Source organism: Scardinius erythrophthalmus, assembly GCF_964197995.2.
Source record: "Scardinius erythrophthalmus genome assembly, chromosome: 23".
Lineage (NCBI taxonomy): Eukaryota > Metazoa > Chordata > Actinopteri > Cypriniformes > Leuciscidae > Scardinius > Scardinius erythrophthalmus.
In genome coordinates this window covers 26,021,631-26,045,155 of record NC_138243.1, presented here as the reverse complement: position 1 = coordinate 26,045,155, position 23,525 = coordinate 26,021,631, and the positions used below count along the sequence as shown (strand labels likewise).

Genomic DNA, 23,525 nt, shown 5'->3' with positions numbered 1-23,525 from the left:
CCTATGAATAGAGCTATGATGCCAGGCCATATGAAGGGCAGATGGTGAGACCAGAGTGTGCCGAGACCTCCTATACTGACGCAAACATGTGAAGTTAATTAATTCTAATTAAACTCAGATTTGAAACCCTGTTCCTGGTAACTCTCTACACATGAACCGACCATGAGAAAACATCCAACATTATAATAAAGTGACACATCGTTAAAGGATTAATTACAAGACAAGGTAGCTGAAAAAAAAATCCTTTATTTTTTCCATGATCTTTTTTCCATACATTTGTGGTATAATAAATAGACAGGGGATAAAGGCCAATTTCACCAATGCCCCTTGCCATCATATCTGAATGATAATGCTTTCCCCCCACACTGCAAACAGATTTTTCATAGAATTTACAACCAAAAATAAAAATTAAAGCTTGACACAAGCTGAAAATACTGCCACCAGCTCTCCGCAATCACTGTCAAATAGACCTTTCCGAGCCGTGACACTGTAGCAAATCCTCAGGAACAAAAATATATATATATTTATATTTATATATTCACAGTTAAAGTATTTACACATAAGAATCCAAAGGAAAATGGGCAGAAAAAAAGACGTTTCTACAAGAAACAATCTTTCAAAAGGAAGTACAAATCTGTTATGTACAAGATGCATCATTTTCTTTAAATTAGCTATTCAACCCCTTTTTTTTTGTATAATGATCCCTGAAAAATAGTCATTTTAAATACTCCATTTGTCGCTCATAAAAGCAGAACGATGCATCACTCCCCATCGAGATAAAAAAGCCCCATTCCTTTATACAAACCATCATATCCTGTACAATATAAACATATTTAAAAAGAAAACTAACAAAAAAAAGCTGGGAGACCTTACCCTGTGAGTGATCTAACGTGAAGGGCGCGTTTCAAAGCTTGGTCTTGTGAGTGCCATTTGGCTTGATGGGGGTTGGAAGCCTCTAGTGCATTTATTAAAAGAACCAAATCACAAAGATAAACACAGTCTGCATGCTGCCTTGCAGATCAAAGGGACATTTGGCTGAATGAAGCTGTATTAGCCGTCTAAACATTTTGATGGTTAAATACTGAGCAAAACGCAGAAGGAACTCAAAAGGGTCGCCCGAAGTACCAGTGAGCTTAGGTCATCTGTGCAAACACACACATACACACAGGAGACAAGTGGAAAATGGTTTGCCTTCGGAGCTGAGACACTCTAAAAGTACACATTTGGCACTGTATTCGACTTCGTACTTGCAGACGTTTTTTTAGGGTGACGGACCTAATACTCCAGGGTGTGCCATCCTAAACAACAGTGCAACTACTTAGATTAGATGAACTGGTGTCTGGGCAATCTTGCTGAAAAGCATCAGTGCTGTGCGACTGTTACCGCACTCACAGAGAACTCCTAATACTACGAAAACCCATGCTAACTGACCTAAAACCAGTGCAGGTGGATTTTGCCATCTTAAAGTGAACTGGTGGAGAAAAGTAGGGATGTACGTTTGCAGAATAGCAGCATTATATTGGCGAGATTCGCTCCATAATAGAAAATTCAGCACCAGTGCCTGAATATGCATGAAACCAATTGGATCTTTGCATGTTTATCTGCTAAAGTAGTGAGCTGACATGTCAAACGCAGAGTTAATACTAAACTGTACAGCTTGAAAGTGAGCAGCTTTCTGCCCTTACACCTTACGGAAGATAGGGGGCAGCAGACACACTCAAATGAACAGATTACAGATATATGGTTGTAAAAAAATGACTTGAATAAATGAAAGAATTAGGTGTAGTGTATTGTTTGATTTGTCCAGTCAGATCCAGATCCAGTCTGTAGGTGCCATATGCAGCGCTGCCTGAAATATTGTAGGAGCGTTTCACTTTGTGTAAATTTGCCTGAGCTGTGGCCCTTTTTCTACTGATTTGTTTTGTGGCAGGCACAGGTGTGCTTTTGTTGAATGTTCTGCAAATTGTTGACAATTGACCCCAATACCCCTGACATTGGTTAGTGTCATGCTGAATGCTAAATCTTCTGGGCTGTTACAGTGAAGTCTGACAAAACACTTAACTTCTTGTTGGGCTTGGAGGACGAGGACATGGTCAAAAAAAAAAACTGACAGAAGAATTTTGTGCGTGTGGGACAGATATGAGCAGCTTAAAGTGTTCGGGGTCAGAGTTCAAGGGACGGGGAGGTCTCTCCAAACCAAACCGCAGAGGAAAAAGGGACTGACGAGGAGCAGGGGCTCCACAGCAAAGACGAACTGTGCCAAATGGGCAGACAACAAACTTGGTGCCCAAACATTTGGGGGAAAAATATGTCCATTTCCATAGAAGTCAATGGAAGAGTGGTAGAAAATTCATTTTTTATGCTTGAAAGAGCACCTGTAATTCGTAAACAATCGTGAAAAAGTACAAAAAAGAAGTCCCAGATACTTAGCTGCACGATATATCCAGTGGATGCGTTGGATTTCACCCACTATTTCCTCTGTAGCTCCAGAAGACGGGGGCGTCTGGGCTTGATGTAGGGCAGTGCATGTTTTTAAGGAAGTTCTCACCTATCTGCTGGGGTTAGTTTAAGGTTCCTCTGCAGTTCTCTGCGCCACAGAGGCACGGGATCTTCTCGTCCTCAATGGGGAACTTGTAGTCGTAGGTGATCTCCTCGTTAACGTTTATTGGCTGCCGGGAGTAGATGACGATCTTTTTCTGCGATTCCACAGTGATGACCTTGGCATAACAGTTTGGCTGGGAGACACAAAGGAGGACACGGTCAATACGGTTTTAGTCTACAACATTACCCTTTGTTTTTTAAAAAAAAACAAACAAGTGCAAAACTCACATTGCAACTATGATTGATGAAGCGGGCGAAGTTGCCACATTTGGTTGCGTCTATAATGGTATCGTGATCCACACGGAACATGTAGCTACTGCCGATGCCCTCTTCTTCATAGCGCTTCTCTCGCATGTCTGCAATAACCTGCAAATGGGGAAAAGACATGGGGTTATGAACAGATCACACAAAAAGCAGTGATGCTAAAAGTTTGGTTGGTTTTACACTTACCTGTCGGATATTCTGGCCAACATATTCGATAACCATCTCATCCGCAGCAATAGGTTCCATGGCGAACAATCCCCAGTCATGAATGTGACTTCTACAGAACCGGATCTTCTTTTTACGGAACTGTGGAAAAGTTGTGCGTCATTAGATGTTGCCTTGGCTAAAATTTTGATTGATGACGTTTTGAAAGATATAAATAGCTGGTTTTCACTTGTCCTACCTTAAGCTGGTTGAACTTGAGGAGGTCACTGTCACAGCTGAAGGACGACAGTAGGCGGCGCTGTTCAGACCGCCGTTCTGAACCTGCCCTAGTGGACGTTAGGGGCTGTGCTGGAATACTCTTCCCCTGAAATCACACACACAAAAACAATCATGTCAGTGCCTTCAGCAAACCAGCTTAATGAAGTATTGATTGATTGTGAGTAAACGTCAGTATTTTATCACTGCCGCTCACCTGAGTGTCCACATCAGACTCTTCGGACTGCAGACGTGAGCTGTTCAGGTACTTCATTTTGTCTTTCTTGTCGATTTTGTAGTAGCCCTCGCTGCGGGCGCAGCCGGTGACATGGTCTCGTATACCATCCTCTTTCCGCTTCTTCTTCACCACCGATGCACTGCCCATGTTGGTAGGTTCAGAGGAGTCAAGGAAATACTTTCTTTACAGGAACAGATAGCTCTCCACATAACAGGTTTGCAATAACATTAAAGTATTTGTTATTAGAATCCTAAGTAAGCTATTCACAATTAAAAACAACAACAACACAGCGGTGCTATTTCGGAAGTGAACATTAACTTACTTTTATTAAGTTAACTTACATTAAATCAACATTAACTTAAAGCTGCACTATGCAACTTTTGTCTTCAAAATGTACAAAATGAATATAATGAGCGAGTACAAATGAATCCATTTTCCAGACCGTGTTTTTGTCTAATCCTGAATCGCTACGGTACACCTATAATAAGTGTTTATATTCAGAGTATTTTCAGGGGTGCAAACACATGTATGGTCAAAAAAGAGAGAGGTAATCGAAGCCCTCGTCCCACGGCAAATATCCAGATACTACATTACCACCATCCCCAACCCACCCCTATAGGCACATAGAGTCAAATGAAATTTAGAAAAACTATCTTGCACTTCTTCTCCTTGCTTTACTGCTACTTCCTGAAAACAATTTCACCTGATGATTTGAATAGCTCTTTTTGTAAAGAATTAATAATTCTAGGATGATTGGGGTAATTGTGTAGGGTAGGCCTAGTCAGTGCTTGAAGTGGGGGGAAAAAGGTGCCGGTACTCTCTTGCCTTACTCTCACCGCCTTCACCCAGGGCCGGATTAACAATTTCCTGTGCCCTGGACAACCAGACTCAAGACCCCCGTAGTTAGGGGGGTTCGGGGGCATGCTCCCCCGAAAATTTGGATTTCTCTGATCTACATATGTGCAATTTAGGACTTTTGAAGGCCAAAAAATTATAAGAAATAGGCTATCTTTAAAACCTTGTCATTAGATTATTTATCAATAGGCTACCTGCTCTCTCCTCATCTTTATATTTATTTTCTCTCAGTCTTCTTATCCTGGACTATTTCTTCCCCTCCTAAAGCTGAACTTAGTCTTTTCATTTTCGTCTGTGTCAATGACGAAAGTAAACATAGGCTCAACAGATATATATACGTTTTATGAATCATTTTCTTAGACAAGTTAATTCACTCAAGGCTACCAGGAAAGCTGTAGCCTAAGTCAGTATTGCCATTAGGAACCTTCTGCAAGCTTTGGAATTTGAAAACGTCTGTTTTTAAATGTTAAAAGTAATTTTAAATAATACAAATTATATATAATGTCATATTCTGTGTTAATTTTGACCACGAACCGCGCGCTGTCACTTTAATTCAGCGCGTGCAGCACAGCGAAAATAGACTCGGTGTGGAAACGATCGTTGGACTGCTGTATATGCACCGCTCCTGGAACGCATTGCCGGACCGCATCCGCGTGCAGTGCGAAAGTTCTAGTCTAACCTGTTAATATGGGTGCGGAAAAAAAATAAGCTCCGCATACGCATTGCAAACGGAGTATATGTGAAATGGGCGTGACACTGACGCTTTTTCTGTCAGTGGTAGAGTACCGGCTACATGCGAGAAGTAGCGGTACGCAAGAAAACGTGCAGGTACGCTTTGGAGTAAAATGCAGAAGTGCCGGTACTGCGTACCGGTGAGTACCGCCCCACTTCGAGCACTGGGCCTAGTGCATCTGCATAGAAACTAATAAACAAAATACAAATATAAATACAATAAAACACAAATACACGAGAAATAAAGCAGTGCTTTATGTTTTTCAGGTAAATTAACTGTATTAAGTATTAATACAGTTTATCTTTTGACTAAACTTTGATTAACTTTGGTGACACAAACAGCTGCAGGTATATTGGGTGCTGTCCCTTTAAGACGAATGCGCGTATCTAATACCGGTAATGACACGCGTCCGTTTTATTTTGACTGCGTTTACAGGGAAACTTGTTGAGACGGACACTGGCTTATTTTTTCGTGCACATGTCTGTTCAAACACAAATAGATAAGAAAGAAAAGGGAATTCGGTGTTCACGAACTTCAGGTGCTGTCTGCGACTGCGTGGCTCTGTGCGCCGACAGATCTACACTTGGATGTTAAACATAATATATATAGCCTGATACAGCAAAGACAAAGTCGGCAGTATTGACGGCAAAATAGGCTACAGAATATTTCGTTCTGTAGGCCTATTGACGGGGCAATATTTGAAAATCGATAATTAGGTCTATTTTTTAAATTACAATTATATATGCATTTGTCAAAACCGAGAGACTTTCAAGCATCAAAATGTAATTTATTAATATGTATTTGCGCCTTCTATTTTGTCTAAAAACTTCCAACACTCTTGCGTGTCGCGTGAAAAATAGGCGTCGGTTGCGGTTCTATTTCTAGCACGCGGTTTCGGCGCGGCTCGAGAAGTGTGTGTGTCACGCAGGCATTGTGCTCTAACACAAGCTCTAACCAGTTAACATGAGAGCCGACATAAAAACGGACACTCCACGCCACGCAGAGAGAAATGTGATGCAGAGGCAAATCCAGAGTGAGACAGAAACACTAATGGTTCACGCTTGCGCACATACTGCTGGTTTGGCGCGCAGTGTTCTGATTCGCTTATTTCCTATTTACCTGTTGGTGGACGCAATCCAGAATTACTGTTGGTTAAATTATAATCAGACCCTCTCAACCCCCAACCCCCCCCCCCCCCCCCCCCCCTCCTAAAAAAAACCTCTTCGGATCTGCACGATTCACACAAGTCACCCAAACTGACGTGAAAAAAGCGGGAGGCGCCGAAAAGCGCGCTGTTTGCACCCCTGTATTTTAGACCGGTCAAGTCGCCACCGCTGAGGAGTAGCCCAGTACCTGTGTGACTCGCCATAGACATAAACAGAGAGAAATAGCTCCGGATACAATGTTCTTCTGCAAGAGGCATGCAGCTTTAAGAAAAGTACTTAAATTCCGTTACTCTGTTTGTTGCCACTAGGGGTGTAGAATTTATGCTAAATTATACTCCAAACCAAACTGAATTACTGTTTCTTAACAGGTTCCCTAAACACTCCCTCTAGGCTTCCATTGTTTTTTTAATTTATTTCTATTTGCTGCCTCTAGGCCCGCTTTAATAGAATTTTACACTAAAAAATTTCAAAGAATCTGTGAGGTATTAATAAACACTGTTTAAACTCAAGATCATGGTAAAGGTGGTCACCGATGTTCGTGGACGACATCCAGTAATTTCAATATGAATCTACACGATTAGGAATATTGTGTGAGGGCGAAAGATTTCCCCACACGGGAACTGGTTGCAATGGGTTCAAGTTGGTCATGCAAATTCACTGCGTTGAACAACAGAAAGGTGCTTGGTTTGAAAGAGACTTCTGTGTGAGCTGTGCTTCATAAATTGCTACACTATCGATAATAGACAGTGGACCTTTTTAGTCTGCTAAATTTCACTACGTGACCACATCTTAAGACTGAAGCAGTAAAGGATATGAGGATGATGGACCCAGAGGGTGTCGTTGAGCCAGTCGTTGCCATTGTCCTGCTCAAGCATCTTGTCGTAAGTGGTCTTAAGGTATTGCATGTCCTCCTCGTCAATGCCATCATTCCAGATGTCATACAAGATGGTCATCTCCTCAAATTCTGAGCGGGGCAAGAAGCTGGGGCGGCGCGGTGATGTCACAGGGGAATGCATGGATAACAATAACTCCTGCCAGCCCCGCCTCTGTCGCCGTGTTTTCTGAACAGGTTCCTCATCATAAAACATCCTGTCTTCCACCTGAGGTATGACTGTCTGGGCTTGGTCTTCCTCTTCCTCCAAGGCTGTGGAATCGCCATCTTCACCTTTGAAGGTCTCTGAAGGGCAGTCTGGGTACATGTCATTTACTGGTAAGTCTGGAGGTAAAGAGGCCACCATTGGAGCTGGAAGCTCTTCAGAGTCTTGAGGGGCTTCAACTGACAGCTTTTTAGACTTGGGACGTCCTGGTTTTCTCTTGGTTGGAGTAGCATCTAAGGGCACAGGAACATCTATCATTGGAACAGGTAGATCTTTTGGCGCAGCAGGAGAGGAAATCTCTGCAGAAGTGGGAGAGGAGCCTTGAGGAGGCTCCTGAAGTGAAGCAGCAGGAAGGGGAGGACCAGGTAATGGGGAAGAAGCTGCATTGTTAGGTAGGCTGGCTTGGGGAGAGGCACTGAGTTGAGGCTCTTTAAATAGAGACTTCTCCTCCAAGCTCTCAGATGAGGCCTTCCTGTGAATGGGAAGGCCTGCAGATAAAGCAGCAGAGTCAGGGAAAGCTGGGGTGAAAGTAAGGTCTCTACCCGGAGTCCGAGGGATACCAGCACTGAGGACAGGGGATTGAGCAGGGTAAGAGAAAGGGCTGCCGGGAATATGCGGTGAGCTCAAGCTGTTACCTGTTAGTGGAGCGTCACTACCTGGTGTGACAGGAACCGTATCAGTGCTCTGAGACTTGCCCAAACCCCGGGGTCTGTCCATGAGGTCTCTCCCTGGTGTCCGTGGGATGTCCTCTTCCGTAGGCAACCGCCCACGGACAAGCATATCCGGCAAAGATTCACGGGGCGGCAGAAGGGATCGTGCTTCAAGGGCATGATTGGGGGGAAGTGGAAGGTGCATGGAAGGTGTAGGAAGAGACCGAGGGATTGTGGCCTCTGACTCTAGGGGAACTGGGCCATCACGACCAGGGGTTCTGGGGACGTCTTCTGCAGGGATCTTTGGTCTGGTGTCCTGATCACTATCTGCAAACGAACCTGTTGGGGTGGGTGGGCGCAAGCTACCAACATCATCCAGGTTGGCTTCAGCTTTGGGCACTGGAATATTGACCTCCAAATCGATGTCGGGTTCATCAACTGAAAGAGAAAACCAATCATGATCTGACCTCATCAACATAACAATACTCAAATGCTATAGGAACACAAAGTAAAAAAAAATAGTCAAGAGTCTGACCTGGCAATCCTTTGGGTGATGGGGGCCGCACGTCATTAATTCCAGGCTTGATTGAGCTCACCGTACTATGTTTGTGATCGAGCTCTGCCTTGTCTAAAACCTCCAGTCTGATCAACTCGCTTGGTTCTTCTTCTGGTGGTGGTCCTATGGGGGTACTGGGGGATTTTACATCAACATCCTCTTCATTAGAGGTCGATGATGAGGAAGATGAAGATGACGATGAGGTTTGTGCGTCGTCATCTTCATCCTCGATTCCCACTATCTGCTCTTCTTCCTCCTCTTCTTCCTCTTCCTCCTCCGAACTTGATTCGTAGTCGGACGAGCTCTCACTCCCAGAGGAATCAGAATCAGATTTGGAGGACGATGAGCTAGAAGCTTGAGGAAGGAAAAATGGTGACGGTCATTACCTCAGACCCATTACAGTGTCCACAAGGGCAATATATTAATCAGACTCTCGCCATTATTAGTCATTACCTTCATCTGATGAGTCAGATGATTCACTCTCGCTGGAGTCTGATTCGCTCTTCTTTTCGACATCTTCCTCATCCTCCATATCCTATGAAGGCATGGTTTTTTAGTAATGTTAGGCTCAAATATAAGTGTCGTATGCAGCCTGATAACTACACCCGATTAAAACAGGTTTATTACTGAAAGCAATCACAGACGCCAAATACCTTGGTCAAATTCTTGATTATCAACTGTTAAAACAGTACTATAACTTCCAAATTTCGAAGTACTGTGGATTGGTGCTCACCTTGCCAGAGGGCAACCTCTCAGAGGCATCTTCCACTGGCTCCTCTTCATGGTCTGAAAGCGATGACTCCTCTTTACCGGAGGTTTCCTCCTCCTCCTCGCCTTCACTGTCCAGGTCCAGAGGCCTGGCTGGCCTTCGCTTGGCAGAAGAACCACTGCCATCCGTTCTGGATCCGTCCATGCGAAGATCTGTTCTTTCTGACTCTGAGAACCGACCTTAATGAGTTAGTTTATAGAAATGGCATGGAACCATTTAAAGCATTTCAAGATAAGTAATTTGCTAGATTAACTAGATATGCCAAGCACACACCTTCATCTTCCAGCTCATCATCGACAGGTGTGGATGGTCGCACCCTCTTGTTGTCATTGGTGGATGTCGGCTCAGGGGGTTGTTTCCTCTTAACCTGCAAAAAAATGAGAAGCAATTGATAATGAGCAACTTGAGTACAATGGCACACTTACAAAAAATACAGGATGGTAGTTTGTTACCTTGAAGGATGGTAACCGGATGGCACCGCGCAGGCCAATACTGAGACCCATTCCCTCAAAGCCCAGACCCTCAACCTTGTTCCAGTTTTCCAGTAAGCTAGAGGTTATAGTCTCTTTGGGTTTGGCCCGTTCTTTCTCCTCTTCTTTGCCCTCACCGGTCTTCACAGGTGTAAGTGTAGCCTGCAGGTGCAGAAACATTATGTCGTCAGATAAAATTATGTTACTATACTGTTAGTATAATGACATGTCCTCAAGCTAAGTAGTTCCATCATTTGAAAACTTTGCAGTGGTTTTTCCTTTTGACTAATTGTTTGAAACACTTTGAAACATTCAGTTCTGTAATCAGACAGCTATCATATTATTTAGAACAAGATTACAGCAAAAGCATATTTTTTAACAGTTGCCCTAGTTTGTGTACTACTGTCTGCCCAAAAGATGAAATTTTTTTGCTTGTCAAAATAAATGAAAAGCAATAACCGAACCAATATTTACGAGTTTAAATAAAACCCTAAATATATATATTTTTTTGGACAGCATTCTTATTGGATGCTAATAACATTTTGCTACCAATCAGAGACGGGTTTGTCACATTTCGTTCTGCAATATCAGTACAATTCAAAAACATTTAGGCTAAACATACAACGATCTAACACTCTAAATGACTTCTTACCCAACACTGCAAATAAAAGGAAACAATACAAATGAAAGTTACTTATCAACTTGACAGTGATTTTGTACCTTTCATGACTTCAATAGCATAAAAACCAAATTTGCTGCATCTGTTATGATTCATTTACAAAGTATTTACATTTCCGGCAAAGTGTATCATGTAACATTTAAAACAGACCTGAGTTTGTGGAATGGTGCTTACCTTAGCCGATCGCTCCTGTTTGTCCCACCATTCATCAAACGCCCTGAAGGCCACCACCTCCACCATCTTACGGTTGAGATCTCTTTTCATGATGGCCTTCAGCTCTTTGACAATAACCATAAGCACTCCATCCACAGTGGCTTTGTGTGGGTCTTCCTTTTGGGGCTCATAGCCTGGAGGGGGAACAGCAGGGTTGAACTTGGGCATGTTGGGTACGGGCCAGGGTTGCCCGTGCCCCACAGCGCCTGCAGGGGCGCCAACCATAGACAGAGGTGGATACGGGCCTCCAAATTGCATGGCGGCGGCAGCAGCAGCAGCGCCAGCACTTGCAGCAGCTTCGCTGATGAAATGAGGGTAAGGGTACTGCCGCTGGCTCTGCGCCATTCGACTTAGCATCTGAGTCTGCATCTGAAAGGACATGTGAACGCTGCCCCACTGTGGTATGGAGCTCATCAGGTCCACCTGCATAATGGGCATCATGCCATGGGGGTAATGGGCCAACGGGTGTAGCATCGGATGGGGGGCCACGCCAGGTGGGCCAGCCAGGTGTGAAACGGTTGAATGGGGTGGAAGAGGAGGCAGCGGCAGGGGGAAGCCAGTCTGTGGAGGGGGCAGTGGGGGGAACCCTGGCGGGTGCATGGGAATTGTCTGCATCGGAGATACCGCAGAGTTGACTACAATGTTTTTGGCACAGTCCCCACTAGAAATTGGTGTGCCTGGCATCTCATCATCAGAAATCTCCATGTCTTCACCCGATGACTGATGGCCCTGTGTAATAAAACACAAACATCTGTTAGCGCACACAAACTAGTCGCACACAAAGCAAACAGGGAGATTAACAATCTATGGTCTATAATGCCTTTGGTTTGACAACTATTGTTCAACTATGAAAAATCCTGAATTCTTACATTCTTCCCTATTTAACTTGATCTGGACATAAAAGTCCAATGAAGTTCTCTCGATATTTGTGAGCAAAAGGGATAGTTAACCCAAAAATGAAAATTGTGTCATCATTTACTCAAATTGTTCCAAACCTGTATGAATCAAAAATTTCTGAATTCTTCAAAATATCTTCTTTTGTGTTGAACAGAACAAAGAAATTCATACAGGTTTGGAACAACTTGAGGGTGAGTAAATTTTTAGGGGGAACAACCCTTTTAAGTGACAAGACAGTGTAATTTTTGTATGATTTATATACTATTACAATATATAATAACATCTTGAATTAGCTTTAAATACATCTTATTTTATTTTGAGCTACTTTGGTTCTTCAACTTAAACTTATTTATTTTTTAAGGAAGTTACAGTTAACAATTAAAACACTGTGACAAGAAATGTTAATAATATTCTCCTGAAACACATGATTACAGGTAGTTTGAATCTAGGAATCCAAACACTTTCAGATATGAAATAGCTCTTGTTGAACAATGGTTTTGGAGATGTAATAAGAACAGCACTATCCTGATGGTCCAGCTTTCAAGCAGGAAGTAAAGCACAAAAGTGAGCTAACGGCCGAGCATTGTTTCTCGTGTTGTACTACGTGTAAGAGGAAGTGAAAGTGCGTTGCACATAAGCGGCATCAACAGTAGGATCATATTTCATGGGTTCGCCATACAGAGCTGGCTGGGGGCTGTAATGCAAACAAGTTAATTTACAAGACAGAGCCTCATTATGCACTGAACGTTTATGTCCTAACTGCAGACCGCCAAGATTCTCAATTTTTTTTAAGGAATGCAATGCTAAGATTATTTTATACAGATTAACATGTAAGACTTAAACTGTGCCAGGCAAAACGTTCTATTTTTCAGCATGCAGCTTAAATGTCACAGTTGAGTTGCAAAATCTCAGTGATGCCTAGAACAGTCTCCTGCCTAGGACTATGGGTTCAAATAAGCACCACAAAACATTGCACAATGAAATCTAAACTAAATGAATTTAAAAAAAAAAACATGCTACGCCTTTGAGATTTCAAAACAAAAAGAAAAGAAAAAGAGGATACAAAAACTCTTTGCAGCCAGATTGCACAATGTCTTCTTTTGCTAAAATGTGAAACAAAAGGGAAAGTAGAGAGCCTCTTTAAAGGAAGACGAGTGAGGTTGCCTCCTACATTTCTCCTGGGTCCTGAAACCCTCCACACAGCAATTCATAATATCATATTTATCAACGCATCAAAAGCCTTTGAGTAGTTAGCTACACTACAAACCACTAGCCAACAGTAGCTAAAAACACTGAACCCATTTAGGGGCAATATCTTTAAAAATATCACAGTATACGCAAATACTATAAAGTAAATATAACAGATTACATTATTTATTTTGCAATCTGGCACAAAAGTCAAAAACAGCACTAAACAGCAGCATTTAACTTTATATTTTACTACAAATATGTCAAATAAAACATTAGTGAATCAGTTTAAAAAACAACTAACTGATTTATTGCGACTTAAGAATCAGTTTTTTAACTCAATAACTCAATAAAACTAAATTACTTGAAAATGGGTGCATTTCAGGGGAGTGCACTCGATAAAGCCTGTTAATGCTGTAAAGCTAAGTGCAAACACAAAGTGCTAAAAAACATTTTGTTGCTACTCGTTAGAAAAAACTGAAAAACTACCTAAAACATTTTTTTTGTGTTAGGTTAGAAGCATTGCTACTTACAGTGAGAACAACACTAAATCAACACTGAACTGACTTAAGCTACATAATAACACTATGATCTTCTGTAGAGCTGCTTTTTAGTTTAACTGGATTTTCTTCATGACTAATGAACTTTGCAACAACTGAACTAAACTGAGTTTAATAATGAAACTATTGTCTTTTTAATAACTGTTGTAGCGCTGACATTTCATAACTGAAGTACTTTGCAACATTAATACGGTTATTTTCTGGTTTATTACAGTGAAGCTGCTTTGAAACAATCTGTGTTGTATATAACGTGCATCTCAGGTCTTACCGTGTCCATTTTGTCTATGGGCGTCCGTGGTTCTCCTGCACTGCTTTTACTGAGCATGTTGCAGGGCGACATGGCCATAGAGTTCGTCAACAGGGCAGCAGTACTAAGGATGGGTTCGTCATCATCGGAATCAGGAAGCGGGGTAGGGCTGATGTCCTCCAGGCCGGTGCTTGAAGGCCGCGAGAGCCGTTGGGGCGGGATGGGGGAGAGCTGCGAGGACGATGAGGAGATCGGGCTCCCGTCCATGCGCACCTCAGCGTCCGAGTCTCCACGCTCGTTCAGGAACGGCTTAAGGAGCATTTCTATGCGGGAGTCCAGACTGTTGCGTTTGGACTCTTGTGTGGGGGTGCCCAGCGACGGGCAGGGCTCTGGCGTGGAGGGAGGAGGTGTAGCTGGTTGGGTTTCTGGCGCAGGGGGAGGCTCGGGGATCGGCGGCGTCGCAGGCCTGTCTCTGACGGGCATGAAGTCGGGGCTCGGGGGAGGTGGGGCTTGAGGCGGTCTCCTATAATCCACTTCCCGCTGAACAGGCTGGTGGAAAGAGGGCTCTGTGTGAGGGTAGACTGGGGGCATTGGCGGCTGATAAGGAGAGAAAGCAGTTTTGAAATTCGCACTGGCTGGTGGTGGTGGCGTGTGCGCAAAAACAGGCGACGGAGGCTCGGGCGGCTGGTGTTGCTTAAAACTAGGTGGTTGCTCTGCGTTGCCACGGTGCGCCCCTCCTGTGCCGTGGACGTAGTGTCTTTCGGGTCTGCGGTTGTAGGCATCCTGGAATTTAGTTTCATGTCTCCTCGCCTTGTAGCCTCCCGAGGACTCTGCACGGTTCGGTTGAAACGCCGGCGTGCCCTGCCTGCTGGAGTAGCTGGAGTCCTGAGAGAACGGGGTGCCTGACGGGCGTGGGGTGTGCGGGGTACCCTGGGACTGTGGCGTATCCTGCCTTAGGCTGGAGTAGGCCGTATCCAGGGACATGGGCGTGTTGGTGCCACCTGGCGTGGCTGTGCCCGCAACTGCAGAAGAACTGCCTTCGAGGATTCTTCGCGAGGGCTCGCATGCCTGAGGACACAAAAGTGCGATGAGACCAACTTAAACATGTTTGTTTCTGAATTTCACAGTGCAAACAAAAGCACAGGCCAGATCTAATGGCATTAACAATTAACATGCTAATCAAATACATTGTATAAACTTTAGTTAATGGCAATCTCTGTTTTCACTGTGAGATAATGGCCAGAACTGAGGGGGAACCGTTCAAAGTGCAATAATAGCATGTAGCTCTCTGCTGGGAGCAGTTATTAGGTACATTTCAGTTGGTGTCCATTTAACCACCTGCTGAACTGATAAACTGGATTAGAGATAAAGACTTTCTGCTGGAGAAGGACTCACAGCATGTTATACAGTGTGCTGGTGTAAAACAGGCCACCATTTGCATAAAAATTTTTGTTTTTTTTTACTTATAGAAGGGACTATGCTCCATACTGCAGTGCAAAAACTGTATTAGTATTAATATGCATTATTACATTATCTATTAAATAATGACAAAAATATATTTAGAAAAATAAACTACAGTAAACATTTTGTATGTCAAGCTTCCCTCTCTTCTAACTGACGAGAAAATCTACATTGCATCTTAAATGGTTTTACATTTTAAATCATTCAATTGGTCAATGGAGGATTAAACTATGATATTTAGAAATATATGTGTGTGTCTATATATATATATATATATATATATATATATATATATATATATATATATATATATATATATATAAATACACTAACTTTTTTGTAGTAAACTGAATCAGTTAACTGATTTTGAACCGTTTGAACAAAACAATTCGATAAAAGTAATCTGGCTAGCCAAAGCTACTTGAAAGGGGGGATACTTCAGGACAGCACATTTATTACAGCTCTGTTCATGCCGTAAAAGAACTTAAACACGGTCTTTAACTTTGTTTTGAAGTAAAATCTTAAGCGTTCCAATATTTTCTATAATTAATGTCACATGTAATGGCATAATGTTAGCTTTTTACCAGCAGGGCTTCAGACAAGCTGTGTGGAGAAACTTCACAGGCTTCTTCACCACCAACTGGAAGAGTGAGCGGAGTATAACTTCCATTGATCAGACGCTGGAAGTACCTTTGGCGATTTTCACCTAAAATGATGGATGAGAACACACACTGCTGTGGTGAACATGATCACTGACACACAATGTGGGCTAAATCTAAAAGAAATACACACATTTTATTCATTAGAAAGAAAGAAAGAAAGAAAGGTTATGTTGTCACAAGAGCTTTATTATTTCTTGTCACTTTCACAAGAAAAGTGCTCTTGCCAAATACTATTGACAATTAATCTAACTTGAAAATAGTTACTAAAAAAATTAAATGTTATATAAAATGTTATGTATTGTATCTTAAAAATAGGCTTATCACTTACATATAAATTATGTCTATGTATATAAACAATATATTGTATATATGTACACATCAAATAAGAAAATGACAGTATAATGTATGAAATAACTGCACTTTGTATTCACGTGACTGATGATCACAGATGAAACGGTACTGTCTCTTTAAGAGAACGGAGAACCCACTACAGCTGTCATCCTGCCTCTAGGATCTCCTTTTTACAAGGTTAATGACGATTCCGTGTGCTTGGCTTTCAGTAATGAGTCTGAACGAAGGGTTTAACATTAAAAATATTTTCAGTTGGACAACTATTGTTTTAAGTCGTGGTTAACCAGCTCCCGTATCTTCTAAAACATATGCATTTTACATCTAAACACTTCAGCAGCTGTTCTCATATTATACTGTGGTAAAACAATTGTAATTTTGCTTGTAACTATTTAGTAAATAGTTCAAATGCATAGTTTTCACGTAAAATGTCAAAGCAAACACATCAGTAAATCCCTGCAGCTGACATGCCGTTTAGTGGTTACCAAGCAACCAACGTAAATTTTCGCACGTGATGTGATGCTACAAACAATCTATTCAAAAGTACCAACACACGAGGCATTTTAGTGTAACTCTGTCCGATATTAATAAAGTTATACATCTCCAGTTCAATATTTTCACATTTAATTTAGCTTTACCTTTAGGGTCCAGCTCCACGTGGATGATGTTGCCCATGACAGAAGTGTTGTGCAGGTTCTGGACAGCATCTTTCGCCGACTTGACGGTTCCGAACACAACTTTAGCTATTCCGAGATGCTTTTTGTTCTTCGGGTTGTACAAAATCTCCACCGCCTCGATATCGCCGAACTTCTTGCACATGTCAGTGAGGAATCCCTCTTTGACGTTGTCGTTGAGTTTGGCGAACGTGACCTCCTTCGGGGGCACGCGACCGATGTAACAATCATCGATCTGAGGAAACAAAACGACTCTTTGAAATGGAACGTTTGTTTGAAGTTGTTAAACATAGAACGACTGTCCTAAACGGTTTAAAAGGAAGCGCGTGTCTCTAAAGTCGTTGGAAACTGACCGTTAAATCAGTTGTTTTTTAATTCAAAAATACATTCGATGTATGAAACGTCCTGTGAACCTCAACCGTCCTGTGGTCGGTTAGTCAAAAACACTCGAGACAAATTCACACATGTGTCAGGGGGTGTGACTGACTGAACTACCTTAAATTTAGGCACCGGGAGATCAGCCTCCTTGTATTTAGTCCACAGACGAACCATTCTGGGGTCTCGGACGTTCTCCACGGGTGACATTCCGTGGTTCTGCAAACAAAAACACACACATTATACACACTTTACGCAAGGAAGTGTACTTTCCACTGTCCGCTCAAACTGTCAACAGAACTAATGCAGCACAACGAGAGCTGGTTTCAGTTGTTTAGGTTTAGGTCAGTAATGAAAGTTTGGCAGCGGTGAAACTCTTTGATATGTTGTGTCAGGTGTTTACAACGCCAGTGATATTATATATCCATTCGGCGCTACAATACACGGGTCGATGTATCCGGTTCTGGCCGTTGTTGTAACGACTCGCTCCGCTCACCGGCATGTTGAAGTGCAGTCCATCGTAGCGATACAGTTTGTGCGATCCCTTTTTCAGCGCTGGGTCAATAATCAACTTGTAACTTCTCCAATGATGACTTCGTTTCTCTCCCGAATTGCAGATAGGATGGCTGTTCTCCATTCCGTTCGCCAAACCTAACGAAGAGATGACCAAAAAATAAAAACAGAAAGTACGCTTGTTAATACTGACAGCGCAAAGATTGATATTTGCACACAAACAGTACGTTGCAGAAAACGGGGGGTTTGAAGCTGTGCCCGAAACAGACATTACAGAGGAAGAAAAAAAGAGAAAGCTTACTTGAACTCTGTCTTCTACCGTGATCTTCATTTAGCTTATTTCTTTCTCCTGGTCTGGACATATTGTGCCCGATCGAGTAGTTTTATATAAAACGGCTAGATCTTGAACCTTTCGCCGATCACATTACATGATTTTAAAGATACTGCCTCCTTTTTGCGAGCCAACACATATTGTGTGCCTCTAGTCTGGGGTTTCTGTCTCTCCCACAATACACCACTATCTCAACCTTCCGGCACATTCGACACGCACTTTGGATTTATTATTCTTAATAGTTAAGCTATAGCATTGCTTTTGTGTGACTATTAATAAATCAGACAAACGAGGTTAAGTGTGATAAACGAGTGGGAAGTTGAAATATCTTACATTTCGAGCAGTAAAGCGAAGGTTTAAAACGCGTTGAATCTGCACGATAGATTTACATGGACGTTAAATACAAGATGGACATGGAGCAGCAGCGTTGGGGAAGGTTGTTAAAACTGAACTGGGACACGCACTGAAAGCCCAAATGATTTGGTTTAAAAACGAAATGCAGTTTTGCTTTCATATAAACAGTTATTCCGGGATGTGTTTTAAGTCATGCATTCAGAATGTGTCAGCAAAATGAACTTTCATGAGGGACCGCCTTAGAAAAGCAAAGTTTTTCTGTGGTGATAATTCTGTTTAAACGTCTAATGTTGTTTTCTTTTTCTTCTTCTAATACTAGTTGTGGTACATTTTTCAGTCCATTCCCAACATTGTTTGATATTCTGCGGTGCTTGGGCAATTGGCTGGTTAACAGCAGTTCCCTCTCTGGCCAATCAGATTGAAGCACCATGGTAGATTCAGCTATTAGAAGCACAGCCTTCAGTTCTTCCTACAGAGAGCAGAAAGAAGGCTGAATGCAGGCGCAGCCATTTTCTCCTACATTGGGACTCAATGGCCAAAATGGGTTTCCTTTGTTCCAAAAGGGATCTAAATCTTGGTTTCAACAGCCTTTTATGGACTATTTAATACATACAGTGTTTCTGTTTACAGGATCTGAGAAGAAGGAAGATGAAATGTTGGATGGTATCCCTTTGACATTTTTAAGCTTTTTTTCTCTTCCTGGAAACCATCTTTGTCCCAGCAAACTAGGTCATGGCACACCCATATAACAGCATTTTATTCTTTAGTAAAATGCTACTGAATAAACATTTTGCATTTGGTTTTATTATTACTAACTAGAATGTAAAAAGAAAAAAAAGAAACCCATGAAAATAACCAACTGCCTTTAAGGCCCTGCCTTGTTCAGGGCCAAGCATTAATCAATAAGTAAGTTTATCTTTATTGTCTTTGCTTATTTAGCTGCAATATAATAAATGTTTTCTTGTTAATTAAACTGAGGCATTTTATGTAAATTGACTGAATTTCTATTTCTTTTTAGCGTTCCCTAAGTGTCATTAGTTTTGAGTCTGGCTTTGTCTTCAGAACATTCAGTTGCATGTTGTTCTTTTTTAAATATCCATTTAAATGGATTGCTTCTCACATTTCAGCAAACAAGGCAGGCCACAGAGAAAAAGGACGATTGGCCTTTTACAAAAATGCTGAATCACAGGTATGATTGATAGGGTTTGTGGTTGTTTTAATGCTCATCCTGGTTGTGACTCACTGTTTTTAACCCTACAGCAGTACTGGTATCAAAACACTTTTTTTTTTTTTTAAGAAAAAAAAGAAAATTTATATTTAAAGAAATTGGTGGACTTCACTTCTCTTTCATGGCGTCCAGATTGGGAAAAGTGTATTCCTGATTTTACAATGCAATGGAAATCCCTTTGTCAATTATTATTTTCAGTAAGTGAACACTCACTATATATTTGACCTTGTGCCAAGGGCACATTTCATAACACTATTAGTCTCATAACAGTGTATAGTTCAGTATAAATAAGACTTTAAACACACATAATTATTAATGCACTAACAAAGATATTTACCTTAACATTTTGTTGAAATAATTCTATCAGGCCTATACGATGAAGAAACAGGAACGTTTTCATTCCCATCGTCGGATCCTTTAACACTGGCTTTAAAGAGGGGGTTGGGTTGCAACGCCTAAAAGGAAGAAAACGACAATAACCATTTTTCCTGCCTTCGTTTTTCGACATAATTCATCATTTAACACACCAATCTGCGCAGTCTCCAACGAGTGGAGCTGCTGGAAATCTTGAGGCACTTTTAGATATTGCAATATGCAAACAATCCCTCTCTTTCTCTTCCTGAAGACAGAATGACAAGAGAAATTCACTCGCTTGCACTTCATCATTCAGAAGAAAGAAAATGTCCTTTTTCTTTCCGAAGGTAATAGTTTATGTGACCTTATTTGACAAAATTGACTTGGGAATACTCTGTTTTAAAAGGTAACATTAAATCATATTTATGTTTCAAACTCATTTTAAAAATTACGAGTATTGTTTTCCTGTGGGGATAATTGTGAGAGAGAGAAAAAAGGTGTAAAAAATCATTATTTTAGACACCTCTCATTGCTGACCCATGTCCAAAGCGACCTCAGAAATAGCCTGCTGTTTAATGGCTTCTCTGCTGTTTTCATTTTCAACATGGCGTCTTCACAAGGACATCATTGTGGAAAAGAAAGGTTGCTGCGCCATTTATGGGCGAGGCTGTCGGTCGTTTGTTTCAGCTGATTCTGCCTTTATACGTGGCAACCATTACAAACACAAACTGACTAGATGTGGTCAGAGAGGCTCGCTGTTTCAGAAGCGAGGATATTGCACAAAACTCGCAGTAATATCTCGTGCGTAAAAGGCGCCCTCGACGCTGCTGCGCAAGGCGCTGGAAACCCTGTGGCACAAAAACACACACACACACACACACACACACACACACACACACACACACACACACACACACACACACACACAGCGGTAATCTGAGAGTTTGGACGCATGCCACGGGTCCGGGATGTGACTGCACCCACCTAACCATTTAAAGTCGGAGAAAGAATCTCAAACACTGTGTGGCATTTCAATCAGCAAGTACAAAGGGAATATCCAGTCCTCTGTGTTCTCTCTCGTTCCCCTTTCAGAACATTCGGTGCAGTTTATTCGCCAGCCATTCAGAGGATCATTTGACGTGATGCATTGCAGGATTGCGCACTACTTAGGTTGTTTCTCAGATCTTCTGGTGAATATATCACAGTGTTGCAACACATACCGGTATGTGGTATGCAAATTGTCGTGTTTTGCACAATTTATGGATATGTAATTTTGTATATGTAGCTTATTCCACTACTAGTGTGGAGAATGGACATACTTATTACCCATGCATCTTATCATTGGAATTTGGTTATTGCCTCTGTTTTTTTTTCTTCTTTCCCCTTCGTTCTGTGCGTTTGGGGCGATGCCAGGTCCAATTTATTAGCCAGAATGGTATTGCGCAAGGAAACGCACCATCTGTCTTTCGCTTTTAGGATTCACGCTTGTTACTGCATGCACACCAATATGATTTTGTCTCTCTGTCATAGTCTAAAATAGGACTGGTGTCCGAATATGCTATAAAAAAAAAGGACTGAAGAAGACGTGATGACCACATTGTTTCCTGCCACCCAGGGCTGAAGTGGGTCATGAGGCCATTTTATGGCTCTCGTGTGTTTAATTAGGAAAATCCTCTTTATCTTAGGAACCTGCGAACGCAAGCTGTTTCTAAAGGCAATAAAGAACTACAGAGATCCCAGACGATATTATATATTTCTTTTTGTTACTCGATATGCAGACGTGTGCGAAAAGCTCCATTTGTGCTCTGGACAGCTGGATTGGATCCTCGATAAATTTCGACATTCAACTTCGCCATTAATGATATAAGCTATTTTAGCTTTTATTTAGGCTTGGGTATTCTGGAAAAGTTCATTCTTGGGAATCTCTTATTTGAAATATTTTGTATTTTTTATATTTCATGTGGAGACTATGAGACATCTGAAATCAAAATTAGGCTACAGGATTTTTGCTTGCAGTAATATGTACATTTTCTTTTTAATGTTCATCTTAAAATCTGAAATCCACTTGAAATCTGAGGAAACCTTTAAACAGAACCAAATGCAATTCGCCATTCTCACGGTGGGCAATTTTTTTCTTATTTAGAATTGTGATGATGGATTGTAACATATTTAATAGTATGGTAAGTATATTTACAAGATATGCTGCACTCACTTAAATGTTTTTTTTTTATCGTAATAAATATTGTTCTTACATGCATACATATCGTCTTGTATTTATTGACATGTTTATTTTTTTCCACATTCTCTCATAATTTGCTGTTTCATCGAAACGGAATTGACGTTCTATTTTAACATTAATTTGTATTATTTCGCTGTGTGAACTGGTGTATGACGGAGCCAAAGGGGGCCCATATGACGGAAAACAGGCACATATTCCGCTTTTAGGCCGCTTTTGTCCTTTGCTATTTGATTAATGCTCCTTTTTGTTTATGTAGGCTACCATAACAATCCATATAAATTATGTGAGAACATGATGGGCTTCGTAATCAATTTTAGTAGTTCCTCTCTGTTACGGTTTTTGGGAACCAGTAAATCTTCTTCACGGTTATGTGTCGAGACAGTCATAACATGATGATGATGACGCCTCCTATCTGTGAGCAGAAAAAACAACAACCTTTTCTAGTCTCTCATTGGCTGTGACGGTTCGGGGGGTGCATTAACAGTCACCCATTGGCCATTGGTAAAATAAATTAAGAAATGTGTATTAAAGGCTACTCTCAGGGTCACTGAAGGTTTTGCTTTGCTTCAACAGTTCCCGTTAGCTGGGACTACATGACCTCTTATACAGTTTTGCTGTATTTAAATATTAAAGGCAATACATTTTCATTAAAATGTAACTATTTAGCAGATTAAGTGCCTGATATGTCGTTAATTTATATAGTAGCCTAGGCTATTTATACGTTTCATAAACAAAGACAGTCCATTTAAGAACATACACATTAAGTAACTTTTAAATAAGTTTATTTGTTAACAAATTAAAATAATAATAATAATAAGGAGCATGAATTGACATTTAGATAATGATTGCATTGCATTTCTTTTTTGAACTGTGTGCTCATTTTCAATAATAATTCTTATTAACATTCAAATAAATAATTTTCTTAAATGAGAAACAATCAATGCATCAATGTTTATAGGCATTTATATTTTTTAATAGCAGGGTTATTATAGTTTACTGTATAAACACTAAACGAAACTAAACTAATAAAAATGACAAAAAACGAACTAAAATGAAAAATAAAATAAAAAAATATCTCATTGATACTAAAATAACACTGGTAATGTGTGTGTAAGTCTCTCAGTAATACAATTAATAGCACTTTTAGTTATGTAATTGTTATTATTAATAGAATCCACTTGATGATCAGCAAATTCCTAAAATAATCACCGCATCATCTCAAGTATTTTCCATTCAGAGCAACATGCTGTTATCAACCCTCTGGAGAATGTGAAAAATGAAGGTTTTCAGGCAGATTACGTTAGGAAGACAACTCTCCTACGACCGGCTTGAGGGAGTGTCCTCATGTTCTCCGCCTAGTGAGAGTGCAGAACATGTGTAGAC

General features: G+C 41.2%; 1 protein-coding gene across 1 annotated transcript; it reads right to left on the bottom strand.

Moving 5' to 3' along the window:
• Positions 1 to 226: 226 nt before the first annotated feature.
• On the bottom strand, positions 227 to 18,267 carry setd1ba (SET domain containing 1B, histone lysine methyltransferase a). Its single transcript, XM_081354953.1, has 18 exons — positions 17,938 to 18,267; positions 17,620 to 17,774; positions 17,244 to 17,342; positions 16,713 to 16,983; positions 15,649 to 15,770; positions 13,625 to 14,671; positions 10,673 to 11,440; positions 9,802 to 9,981; positions 9,623 to 9,716; positions 9,314 to 9,516; positions 9,034 to 9,115; positions 8,560 to 8,934; positions 7,092 to 8,462; positions 3,503 to 3,678; positions 3,269 to 3,394; positions 3,052 to 3,171; positions 2,830 to 2,967; positions 227 to 2,735 (listed from the first exon to the last, which is right to left on the bottom strand). The coding sequence occupies exons 1-18, from the start codon at positions 17,996 to 17,998 to the stop codon at positions 2,562 to 2,564; spliced, it is 5,562 nt and encodes a 1,853-aa protein (XP_081211079.1). The 5' UTR covers positions 17,999 to 18,267; the 3' UTR covers positions 227 to 2,561.
• Between the last annotated feature and the right edge of the window lie 5,258 nt (positions 18,268 to 23,525).